At 28.6% G+C, this 13,454-nt stretch overlaps 1 protein-coding gene across 1 annotated transcript; it reads left to right on the top strand.

Annotated features, from left to right (window-relative positions):
* Nucleotides 1-5,261: 5,261 nt before the first annotated feature.
* LOC127245122 (transcription factor SRM1-like) lies at nt 5,262-7,448 on the top strand. Its single transcript, XM_051265829.1, has 2 exons — nt 5,262-5,768; nt 6,960-7,448. The coding sequence occupies exons 1-2, from the start codon at nt 5,392-5,394 to the stop codon at nt 7,219-7,221; spliced, it is 639 nt and encodes a 212-aa protein (XP_051121786.1). The 5' UTR covers nt 5,262-5,391; the 3' UTR covers nt 7,222-7,448.
* Nucleotides 7,449-13,454: the final 6,006 nt, after the last annotated feature.

The raw sequence follows: 13,454 nt of genomic DNA, 5'->3' as shown, positions 1-13,454 counted from the left end.
TGACTTCTCAACTGATGATATTCATGTGTTTTGTAGAATTCATCTTTCCATGATTTTTTTTTTTATTTTTTTTTATTTTTTTTTTATTTTTGGCCCTAACCTTGTGAAAATAGAGGGTCTTAGTCTTTTGAAGAACATAAACTCTTGGATCCTTACCTTCTTTTAGACGACTTGGAGGACGAGCCTCTGCTTTCAGTAATATGATAGTTTGCAGCTCTTTTGATAGTGATGCACACTGAAGCTTGTGGTATATATCCAAGACCATCCCTTGAAGTTAGGTTCTCAGTGGTGGTCATTTTTCAAGCCATGACTTATTGTTTGGATTATACCCAACTTTTGTTAGGAGTTTGTAGGCTTTTAAGCCAAAGATTTTGTTCTTTTGCAACCGTATTGCCTACATTTTTCATTCTCTTTCATTCTTTATTTGTGAGATATATACATGATTGATTGAGGTCATCAGTAGAGTCAAATTGTTTAGAGGATCATTTGAAGAGTCAAGAGAAGTTGAGACAAGTGTTTTTGCTTTATCTCTTGACTTTGCCCCAAAGTTTGGTTGTGGTGTTTTGACGTCTTCATGTATTTTTGGTGCTTCTAGTTCTTTTGTGAAGTATTTTATATTTACAAAGTGTGACTCGGATTCATATATGGTTTAGTGTCGCCGATAACTTTTTTTTTCACTCTATTTTTAATGTATTTGAAGCATTGGTTCCATGTCGATAGGACTATATCATTCCCGTGTATCCATGGTCTTTCCAAAAGAACGTTGAAAAATATCTTCATATCTACAATGTAAAATAGGGAATTGGTTTCTATTTCATCGATCAAAAACCTCAATCTTATGGTGCCAAGTGCTCTCTGCCCCTTTTGATTGTAACTGTGTATCGTTATATAACTTTTGAATATTTGATATACCGGTATTCTCAATCATTGCAACGTGTATAGAGAAATGACATTGATCGTAGTTCCTTCATCTATGAATATTCAGTTGGTCTTTTGCTCATGGATATAGCCCACAACCAATAATGCTCAATTATGAGGTTTGGATCCTAACATCAAATCTTCATCAATGAAGATCATCGTGGTATATTCTTCACTTGATTTGTCTTTGGCTGCCTTTGCGGATTCTTCATTCTTCTTAGTAGTGAGGCAATAGGATCTTCATATTTTATGTCATCTTCGAGAGATCCGAACATGATTGAAGTGAAATTAACAACAATAGAATCATGCTCAAGGGTGATCCTTTCTCACGAACTAGCTTAATGAATTTTATTTAAAGATGAAATAAGCATGGATGGAATGCCCTATTATACGATGGTATTTACAGTATTTTGGATCATCAACCTTTCCAACTTCCTCTAGTTTCTTTGAATTCGGAAGTATGATAAGGTTCTCTTTCAGGAGATCGTAAAAAATGCTCGAAACGTTAGAATCCAAGAAAAGGTAAGTTATGTATTACAACTCTTTAAGGGTTGGCTTTGGAGGCCTGTTTGTCCGAGGCAATTGTTTTTTCTTTACATCTTCATTTTCTTTATTTCGGACTTTCATATGTGCTTTGTGCATAATGTTTACGGCCAAAGCTTCTTTGTTGGAGGACATAGTGGTGTTGCTCCCTTTCTTTGTATCATTCATATCCTTTTGCTTTTAAAGATTCTTGAATAGGTGGATGTGGTAACTCATTTATAGAATCAATTTTGCTCCGTGTTTTTTGGAGGAGTGTCTTCAAAGAACGACAACACTCTTTTGGCCATGCTCCATGTTGGCACTCTAACATTCATTGAAGCGCTTGAGGTTTTAATGCGGTGGATGTGGCGACTCCTTTGGTGCCATCAGCTTGAGCAACATCTTTCAACGTAGCGTTTGATGTCTTGATATTATAGGAAGCCATTGATTGTTGAATGTTCAAAGAAACGAGAGATAAAAGATAGAGAGGTGCAACTGGGTGAACAAAAAATTTGTAGACAAAAAAAAAATTGCATTAATTTTATAAACATAAATTTTGTACATATTACATATAATTCAAAATGAAACATATCCTATTCTCTAAACAAATCTTTTAATTATCTTTCCGGATTGATTTATCTTTCAACTTGGAATTGAAAGAGGTCTTTTGGGGTTTTTTAGAAACACTTGATCCTTTATTTTGTTTCTTTGGATGATTTGAGAGGCTTTGCTCTTTTAACTGGACTCTTTTAAAGGATTTCGGCGAATCTGATCTTTGATTTGATATTTTATTTGACAAATTTGGTGACTTGATCCTTGCGGAGATGGATTTTTTGCTCCATTACGCTTTTCGGCGGCGTGTCTTTAGATTTTTGTATTGAATAGGGTCAGATTGATGGTTTTGATGAAGCACATCTTGAAGTTTTCGATGAACTTGGATGACTTTTTCTTAGTTTTGACTGATTCTTTAACAGATTTCGGAGCTTTTATCTCTCCCCTAGCATGGGCATACGAAGAAAACTTTTAACTTTATTAATTTGTTAACTAATATTGGATCATTTGTCCAAATAAAAGATTTTTCGACGAAGAACGCTTCCAAGATATGAAAAACACAAGGAACAATGCAAAAAGAGTCTAGAGAGACTTATCCTTGCTCGATTCTTCGAATGAATTTCGGTGCGTCAAATGAATTGACAAAGACCCCTATTTATATGGGAGGGGTAGCCTCGGGTTTTTTTCCGGATGATGCCATATGGCACACTCTGATTGGCCAACAAAAAGATTTTGTAATACTTTATTTTTTTTATTGAATTTCATTTTTTCATCCTTGCAAGGATTTAATTATGCACATTTCTTTATCGTCAAGATCTTTATATCATTTTATTTATTGAAAGATATTAATTATAATACTTCCTTTGTACATGAGTTAATTTATTTTATTGCCAAAATTATCATACTCTCTTTGTATATATAAAATTTATATTATATCTTCTATTTTGATATATTTCGTATTAATAGTTGATATTTATTATATAAAATACAACATATATATAATTCATATGTTTATTTTATTGGGATACTATTTTCTCTCAAAATATATGATATTTAATTTTAGAAAAATTTATTTATTTTTAATGCCTACAACGACGTCAAACGTTTGACCAAGAATCCATTCTCTCCGGACCAATTGTAGTGGTGATTATTTTGACGGAAATGATGACCATGTATACTGCTGAGAATGCAAAGGGATCGAATCAAGACATCCTCCTAACACGTCGAGGGGACGACTGACATCTTGAAAGCAGGAAAACCTTATGTGGAAAGAGCATACCGTAGGAACATTAGCAGTAAGGCGTATGCTGGAGCCAAATCATTGTTAGAACAGAAACCGTCATAATCAGAGTCGCTACTGACAACAATAGGAGAACCCTCAAAATGCTTTTGGTTCTGATGGCGATTAGATAGTTCAATAGAACTTGAAGAAGTTCGTGCAGATGGAGTGTGGGAACTCATTTAAATTCCAATTGGTTCAATTGAGGGTTGATTATTTGATTAGCCATTATTCCAAAAAGTGAGAGATCGGACATCACAGCCATCCAAAGGTAAATATGCGCGATGGATCACGGGTAAGGTATTGACATTAACTTGATGGTTAACGAACTGCAAATGAAATAAATCGTCCATACACAAGGAAGACATTAGAATAAAAAGTAAATAAACTCTAGCGGTGCCAAGAAAGAAGTTTCTGAATTAAACAAAGATATAGAATATAAAGTAAATTTTGTTTTTAATTTCGATATCTTGAGATATCCGGTTTTCCTATGTCATATGGCTTTACATAGAATAATTCATATGACAAAAAGGGGGCCTATGTTACCACCAAAAATAATCAAGCTCGAAATCAATAAACATATAAAGACAATTAATCTAGACATACTTGGATCAAGGATTGATAGACTCGACAAAGACGTCCAAATGTGCCAGACGATTGTCGTTCCGGACAATTTCAGGTATCATAGTTTGACGGTTGAAATGATATGACAAGCTTCTTGTGTGACTTGCGTATCAAACGATTTTTTAGAAGCACAAATATATGAGATATCATGTGAGATTTTTTAGTTTGACGGGAAGAAATGATATGTTAGACATTTAAAGTTGGACAAGTAGAGTCATACGCCATATTTTTAAAAAGTTGAACAGACATTTAAAGTTGGACGGGTGGATGGTGCTTACAACTTTCAATGTTGAACATATAGAGTGATACGTTAAACTTTTCAGATTGACATGTGGCGTGTCAAATGTAATTCAGGCGGCATGTCAGATATGACTCAAAAATGATACAAGCATGTGGGATAAATCCGAAAAATATAGCAATTTCATATTAGAAGAGTGGAAGATGAAAATTTAATTTGGCTGTAGATAGACGGTTGAATATTTCTTTTAGATACAATATAAATTATATTAATTTGTCATGATTTTTTTATTTACTCTACTATCTTTTCATCGATCGTTTAATAAATTTTTCATAGCACTCTTATTTTACTTTTTATATATCTACTTTAATATTAAAAAAATATTATTTTTTAATTTTCATATTTAAGCATATCTACATAATTTTATTGGACAACAACAATATTTTTTGTTTAAAATATTTTTTATATTGATTTTTTTAATATATAAATATATATAAAATATAACTATAGGCGTATATTTACTTTAAAAATAAAAATATTTTAATTATAATTTAAGTAATTAAAAATAGTGTAAAGATTATTATATATAAAAGTGATTTAATAGTATAACAATAATGTATAATAAAGTAAATATATTTTTATTGAATAGTGGTATCATAATTATTAAAAAATATATATATATATTCATTATGAAAAAAATAAAAATATAAATATGGGCCGACAAAAAAAAGTATATTATATATAAATAAATGTATATATTATATAATATACTTTTTAATAATATAATAATAATTATTATATAAAAAAATTATTGTCTTTTTATTTTGGATAAATTGTATACATGAAAATTTATTGAAATTATTAAAATAAATATTCTATATGAAATACAAATAGAATGGATAAATTTGAAGAATATTCTTTTATATATATATAAAATATAAAAAATTATGTATATAATATAAAAATAATATTATTATTAATATTCTTTTAAGAATACTATTTAATATTTTTCACTAAAACAACACAATCGTGAATATATATATATATATATATATCTATCGCCGTAGCTTAACTAAGCGAAAGTCAAAGCGAATTTGGCTTCCATTTCAGAAAATAACAATTAACACCACACCATACCGTACCATACCATACCAGTCTGTATAAGAAAGAAACGACCATTTTCAAGAAATCCCCAATTCCTCTCAAATCCCTCTTTTCCCAAAACCCCCAAACCCCCAAATCAGACAAATTCCCTCCCATGGAAATGTACGCCATCGACGCCGCCGATCGCTGGATGCCGATGACCGATTCCGCCGCCTGGAGCCGACAGGAGGACAAAATCTTCGAGCAAGCTTTGGTCGAATTTCCCGAAGGTCTCGACGACCGCTGGCGTCGAATTGCCGAATTCCTCCCCGACAAATCACCCGAAGACATCAGAGCGCATTACGAAGCTCTCGTTTACGACATCGCCGAGATTGATTCGGGCCGGGTCGAGCTCCCGACCTATTCCGATGTGTCGACGCCGCGCAGCCCCAATAGCTCCGCCCAGATATCCTTTGGATCGCCTAACTCCATCAATCGCAGCCGCGAAGCTGAGCGGAAAAAGGGAACTCCGTGGACGGAAGACGAACATAGGTTTTTACTTTTATTTATTATGCAATTTATCATTTTTGGTTGATGCAATTTTTTTTTTTTCATTTAAATGTTCGTAAACAGTTAGAGCTTTGATTATTTTCGAATTAGAAATTTGCGTTTTACGAAAGATATTGGAGTACTCCATAGATTAGTTGCGGTCGGAACTACCTATTTCTGTGAATGAATTTATTGATCTTTACCCCTCTTTAGATGATTAAAGTTGTACTTTGTCCCCCCTCTCTCTCTCTCTCTCTCTCTCTCTCTCTCTCTCTCTCTCTCTTAAGAGAGAGAGAGAGAGAGAGAGATGTTACAAGAGGATTTTGACTGTGTAGGTATTACGCCGTACTGTTTTGAATAGGGATGTCTTTTTAGATAAAAAATATAGGTTTGGAATTTGAGTTCAAGAATAAGAATAGTTGTACGATATAATCAAAGCTTTGATGGGATATTTTAAATATAAAATTATTTTTTTAGTGTAATATAAAAAATAAAAAATAGGTATTTTATTAGATGCTTTTTAAGAAATTCTTTTTGATGAATAGTGTACTTTTGTTAAAATCTCATAAATGACACCATCTTAATATTGTGAGGTTATGGGTTCAAATTTCCAACGCCTTCAGGTCACCTACCACACTTGGTACGGCTAGTGTGATTTGCTTTGTCGAGTCTAGTAAGGAGAGTATTAGATTCGACCGAAGGTTTAGTCGGTGCGCACTTTCGAATAGCAGTTGCGAGTTCTAACGTCATCATCGAAAAAAATAATAATACTCCACTAAAAGTTGTTAAAAGTGTCTTTGTAAAACATATAGGTGATATCCTTTTCATGTATGTATGTATGTATGATTAGTAGTTGAAAATATAAATAAAACAGAGCTCTATATATGTGTATGTATGTATGATTTTTATACAAAGTATTGTGCAACTATTGAAGTTGAGCCTTGTTTCGTCGAGGGGCCGTGTACTTATTTGTAGTAGAGAAATGGAACACCGGAGCGAGCTTGGCAAGGCAAGCTTGTGAAGAGTTTGATAGAAACGCTTTGGGATTCTTTTTTTTTTTTTTGTTTACTTTGCAACTTTTGGAACCGAGTTTTATTACCATTGTGTTAGTTTCTTTGATGTTGTCTGAAACATTCGTCTTAGTTTGTACATTTATTTATAATTGTCGGATCGATTTGTTTTTTGTTTGCGCAGATTGTTCTTAATTGGACTTGATAGGTACGGGAAAGGCGATTGGAGAAGCATTTCTCGGAATGTAGTGGTGACGAGGACTCCGACTCAAGTTGCTAGCCATGCCCAGAAATATTTTCTGCGGCACACATCGGGTAAGAAGGAGAGGAAACGGTCGAGCATTCACGACATCACGACTGCCATGGACAGCTTGCCCATGCCGGCTCCAACCAATCTCCCCGCCCACGGAGATTTCGAAGGCTGTAGCTTCTCCATGCCAAGATAAGTTGCCTTCTTTGTAGATACATGCATAGATACATATACATATACAAATACACAATATATAATATACATGTATGTAAGTGTGATAGAATGTGATTTCTAGAGAGAGAGGGCGTTGGATTTGTATTGTGTTGTGTTTAGAGTGTGGTGTTGTTGATAGATTGCGAGTTTAGGGAAACCTCAATTGGTGGTACACAGATTGTAGCTGTAGATAATTAATAAGTTCTACCATCTTCTGTTGTTATTATTATTACTATTATTATCCACCATTTATACATCGGAAGAACCAATCCGCTATAAGCAATGGCCTGTTGCCGCGGGGCTGGATTTCTGACCCTGAGGTCACTCCCTTCAGGTGACTTGTCACACATAGTTCGCCTAGTGTGACTTGTCTGTCTGTCCTAATTTGCAGAGTATTAGATTCGATGAGTATTTATCACGTCATAATAAAATAACCAATCGCCAGAGTCAATTGACACTATATTCCTTGATTTTTTTTTTTAATTTTTTATTTATTTTTCAAATATTACTCTCTTCATTTACTGTTCTTAATATTAAAAATATTTTTATATTTGTATAATATTTGTTTTTTACAAATATTGTTGTATTAGTATTATAAGAAGTACTGGAAGTATTTTTGCATTTTTTTTTACGACGTTTTGATATAATAATTAATATTCAAATATTAATACTAAAAAATTATTTAAAATTCTCTATTTTTATCTCTTTCTTTAATAAAAAAAATCTATTTATTTTAAAATTAATTAATTTTAATTATAAATTATTCTTTATATTATTTTTTATATAGAGTTTTTTTTTTTTACAAAATAATATTCATATTATATTTCATCCATTCCATTTCAAAGGGCATTTGATTTTTTAGTAGATAAAAAAATAAAATTATTCAGTTAGTAGAAATATTTAAAATAGTTTGACATTTTTGTCCTTACAAAGTACAAAATACTTCCTCTGTCCGTTGAATGAAGGGTAATAATTAAATGTTGATTTGTTGACTTTACCAAAATTAGTAATGGAATAAACTTAGTGGACGGACTAAAAAGAAAAGTTGGAATAAATTTGACGGACGGACGGAGTAAAATAATGATATTTTTGTAGTTTGTGTAAAAGTAAGAGTATTTTGGTATTTGTTTATAAAATATTTTTATTATATTAGGAAAGAAATATTTTTGAATGAACAAACAAAAAATAATAAAAAAATACTTTGACTTGAGACGGATAAAATATATATTTTATTAATATTCAGTCATTAAAATAATTAAATCTATATTTTAATTTTTTATAAAATTATATATACTACATTATAAATCAAATATTAATTAAATAAATCACTTTTAACTCAACTTCTAACTCAAAAATTATAATAACTTTTTGTTTATTGATTATCATTTCATGTGTTGTACTTCCTCCGTCACAATTAAAAGTATTTTTTTTACCATTTTTATTCATTTCATTCAAAAGTATTATTTTTTATTTTAGTAAAACATAATCGTACATTAATACAAAAATACTCTTAATTTTTTACCATCATTATACATACAATTAATTTATACATAAAATAAAAAAAAGTCAACTTTTATCGTATTTTTACTAACTAATAAAATACTAGTATTATTTTTTAATTTACAATAAAACCTGTTTGGAATGGAACGTAGGAAATATTATTTAATTTTTATAATTTTATATAGAAATATACTCCATCCCCACGTAGTAATTCTTTTTTTATTATTTGTAACATTTATTATAATTTATTTATTGTAAATAATTGTATTTGTTTATAATTATTAATTTTATTTAATAAATAATAATTAATGTGCAACTGTATTTTATATTTATCCTATTATTTTATTATTAATTAATTAAAATAAATTTTTGATAATATTTTATTTTACCTTTTATTTTATTTTTATATTAAAATATTATTCATTAAAATACTGCTCGGACCTTGTGGCAAAAATAATTCATATGAAAAATATTATATATATATATACAAAAAAAAAAATGGAGCTAAATTTTCTTCATACTTCTAAGTAACTACTCAAATAAAAATTAAAATTAGATAAAAAATTTACCAACTAAATATATATATATTTATTTATAAAACAGTAATCTGTAGCCTATTCAAATCATAAACTAAAAGTTTTTCAAAAAATATATTACCAAGTATATATACTCTTTTTCTTTCGGTGTGTGTTGGTGTTTTTCAGGCCCAATATATCGCACGGCTATGGCCAATAACATATATGTTTGCAAAACCAGTATATAGGTTTGGGATGGGGACTAGTGATATGTTATTGGTTCTTGGTTCTTGTTTCCAAATTATATTTCAAAATCTGCAATCATGAAATCATAACGTTACATTTTTTTCCCATGAAATTGTTATTGATAACCAAACAAGAAAAGCTAAAATCATCAAAGTTCCAATAACGATATTTTTATGATTTTCTTTTATTTTTTTTTATTATTTATGAAGTTAGTTTAATGCATATTTATTAATGTTAGATGTTGATTTTTTTTTTTAATGATCAGTTATGAAAATCGAATGTCAGAACAATTATTTTTTAAAAATAAAATTAAATAGAATGTCAACATACTTTAAATCTTGATATTGTTTTTTTTTTTTTTTTAGTTATCTTTGTTAAAATTCTACAATAAATATACTTTTGATCTCATTTTATTTTTTGTTATTTATGAAATTAATTTGATGCACATTTTTTAAATTGTTTGATGTTGGTTTTTTGCAACGATTACTTATGAAAGTAAATATCAGTACCATTATTATTTAAAAATAAAATAGAATATCAGTACATTTTGAATAATTTAATTTTTATTATTATTTTTTTTCAAAGTTCCAATACATATATATATATTTGTAATTTCATTTTGGTTTTTTGTTATTTATGAAAATTATTTTAGTGCACACTTTTTAATGTTGAATGTTGGTGATTAATTATAAAAATCGAATTTCAGTATCATTATTCTTTACAAATAGTACGTCAGTACACTTTAAATCTTGATTTTTTTTTTTCAAAGTTTCCTTACATATATACTTTTGATTTAATTTACCAATATTCCTTTAAAATAAAATAAAATGCAAACCCACTTTAAATTTTGATTTTTTTTTTATTTTTTTAAAGTTCCAATGCATATATATTTTTTTATCTCATTTTATTTTTTGTTATTTATGAAGTTACTTGGTGTACATTTTTAATGTTGGATATTGATTTTTTTGCAACTATCAATTTTGAAAATCAAATGTGTCAACAAGCTTTAGATCACATATATATTTTTAAGTTCTAATACAAATATACTTTTGATTTTTTTTTTTATTATTTATGAAATTAGTTCAGTGCACTTTTTTTTTTTTATGTTGGATGTCTGGTTTTTTTTTTTCAATGATCAGTTATGAAAGTCCAATGTCATTATTTCTTAAAAACAAAATAGAAAGTCAAGACACTTTAAATCTTGATTTTTTTATTTTTTTTTCATAGTTTCAATATAGATGTACTTATGATTACATTTTGTTTTTTGTTATTTATGAAGTTAGTTTGCTGCACATTTTTTAACATTATATGTTGATTTTTTTTTTGTAATGATTAATTATGAAAACCGAATGCCAGATCCATTATTCCTTAAAATCAAAATAAAATGTTAACACACTTTAAATCTTGATTGTTTATTTTCTTCAAAGTTTCAATACTTATATACTTTTGATTTAATTTTGTCTTTTTGTTATTTATGAATTCAAGTATGTTTGTTTGGGGGATTTTGCCCAAACTTTACTATTCATTCAAATTTCCTACTCCCCTCAAAAAAAAAAAAAAATCAAAAATTAATTTTAAATTCAAAACATCACATTAATACTTATTTATATCACATCATATAACTATTCCAATTTAAAAATTTTACTATTCAAATCTCAACTTATAATACAAACCCTCAAACAAACAAAGCACGTTTTTCTAATGTTGGAAATTGGCTTTTATACAATGATCACTTATTAAAACCAAATGTCAATACCATTATTCCTTTTAAAAAAAATAAAATAGAATGTTAGCACACCTTAAATTTTAATTTTTTTTTTTCAAATTCGAATATAGATGTTCTTTTGATCGTTTTTTTTTTTATTACTTATGTAGCTTTGTGCACATTTTCTATGTTGAATATTAGTTTTTTTTTTTTTTTTTTTTTGCAATGATCAGTTATGAAAACCGAATGACAAATCCATTATTCCTTAAAAACAAAATAGAATGTCAACACACTTTAAATTTTGATTATTTTTTTTACGAAGTTCCAATACTAATATACTTTTGATTTAATTTTATCTTTTTTTTTTTCTATAACATGGGAATCCGCAGCCGCTATCCAACGAGTGCGCACTAGGTAAACCCCAGCCGAACCTATTGCCCTGCAAACTAGGCCCAAGAAAGTAGGTCACACTAGGCGAACATGTGTGCTAGGTGGACCTGAACGTTAGTTTAGTGCTTTTTTTTTTTTAATGTTGGATGTTTGTGTTTTTGCAATGATTACTTATGAAAACCGAATGTCAGTACACCATTATTCTTTAATTAAAAAATAAAATAAAATGTCAGCAAACTTTAAAATTTGATATTCTTTTTTATTTTATATTTTTAAGTTTCACTATAGATATACTTTTGATCTCATTTTATTTTTTATTTTTATTTATGACGTTAGTTTGTTGCACATTTTTTTAATATTAATATTGAATATTGGTTTTTTTTTGCAATGATCAGTTATGAAAATCTAATGCTAGTACCATTATTTTTTTAAAAAATAATAAAATGGAATATCGGCACACTTTAAATCTTGGCATTTTGTTTTAATTTTTTAAAGTTCCACCGTAGATATAATTTTGATCTCATTTTGTGTTTCGTTATTTATGAAGTTAGTTTGACACACATTTTTTAATGTAGGATGTTGATTTTTTTGCAATGATCAATTATGAAAACACAAATGTCAATACCATTATTTCTTAAAAACAAAATAGAATGTCAGTGTACTTTAAATCTTGATTTTCTTTTTTATTTTTTTAAAGTTCGAGTACTTATATACTTTTTATTTTATTTTATTGTTATTATGAAGTTAATTTAGTGTACACTTGTTTATGTTGGATGTTGGTTTTTTGCAATAATCAGTTATGAAAACAGTCGGTGTCATTATTTTTAAAAAAATAGAATGTCGGCACACTTTGAATGGTAGATATTTTTTATTTTTTATTTTTATCTTTTTTTTAAGTTCCACTGTAGATATACTTTTGATCTCATTTTATTTTTTTTGTTATTTATAAAATTAGTTTGGTGCATATTTTTTAACGTTTGATGTTGGGCTTTTTAGTGATCAATTATGAAAACTCAATATCAGTACCATTATTTTTTAAAAACAAAATAGAATGTCAGGACACTTTATGTTGGATGTTGTTTTTTTGGAAATACCCTTGTTCCTTAAAAATAAAATAGAATTTCAGCACTCTTTAAATTTTGATTTTTTTTTCAAAGTTCCAATGCATCAATACTTTTGAATTTTATTTTGGTTTTTGTTATTTATGAAGTTAGTTTAGTGCGCAATTTATAATGTTGGATGTTGGTTTTTTTGCATGTTCAACCGACCTTAAAAACAAAATAGAATGTCGTCACACTTATTTATACACAAATTATCTATTATATTGTTCTAATTGAGTTAAAATTAACTTTAAAAAAATTATACATTTGAACCAACAGATGATATCATAGCTCTGAATCATTGGTGGGAATGTATGATGGAGCTATTGTGGTTAGAGACGAGAGAATGGATTCTCCATCGAGTCACAGGGGGAATAACAGAGCCATCGTACTAAGAGATGAGAGAAGGGAATTGGCGTCTTTTGCAACACTACTGACCGAGAAAACACCAATTCGAAATAAGATTGCAAAATTTCAGATTTAAATTGTGATTTTGATTTCAAGAAATAATGGCACTAACATTAGATTTTCATAATTGATCATTGTAAAAAAATCAACATCCAACATTAAAATATGTGCACCAAACTAACATTATAAATTACAAAAAATAAAATGTGATCAAAAGTATATCTGTATTGGACATTGAATTTTTTTTTAAAAAAAAAATTCAAGATTTAAGAAGTGTTGACATTCTATTTTGTATTTTTTTTTAAAAAGAAATAATGGTATTGATATTTAGTTTTCATAACTAATCATTGCA

Source organism: Andrographis paniculata, unplaced genomic scaffold (assembly GCF_009805555.1).
Source record: "Andrographis paniculata isolate CXL003 unplaced genomic scaffold, ASM980555v1 Contig21END, whole genome shotgun sequence".
Lineage (NCBI taxonomy): Eukaryota > Viridiplantae > Streptophyta > Magnoliopsida > Lamiales > Acanthaceae > Andrographis > Andrographis paniculata.
This window is presented reverse-complemented; position numbering and strand designations above follow the sequence as displayed.

Bases quoted from the DNA above. Each gene is read 5' to 3' on its own strand.
- LOC127245122 (XM_051265829.1), top strand. From the start codon at position 5,392: ATGGAAATGTACGCCATCGACGCCGCCGATCGCTGGATGCCGATGACC. The intron at 5,769-6,959 runs GTTTTTACTTTT...TTGTTTGCGCAG, and splicing joins TGGACGGAAGACGAACATAG to ATTGTTCTTAATTGGACTTG.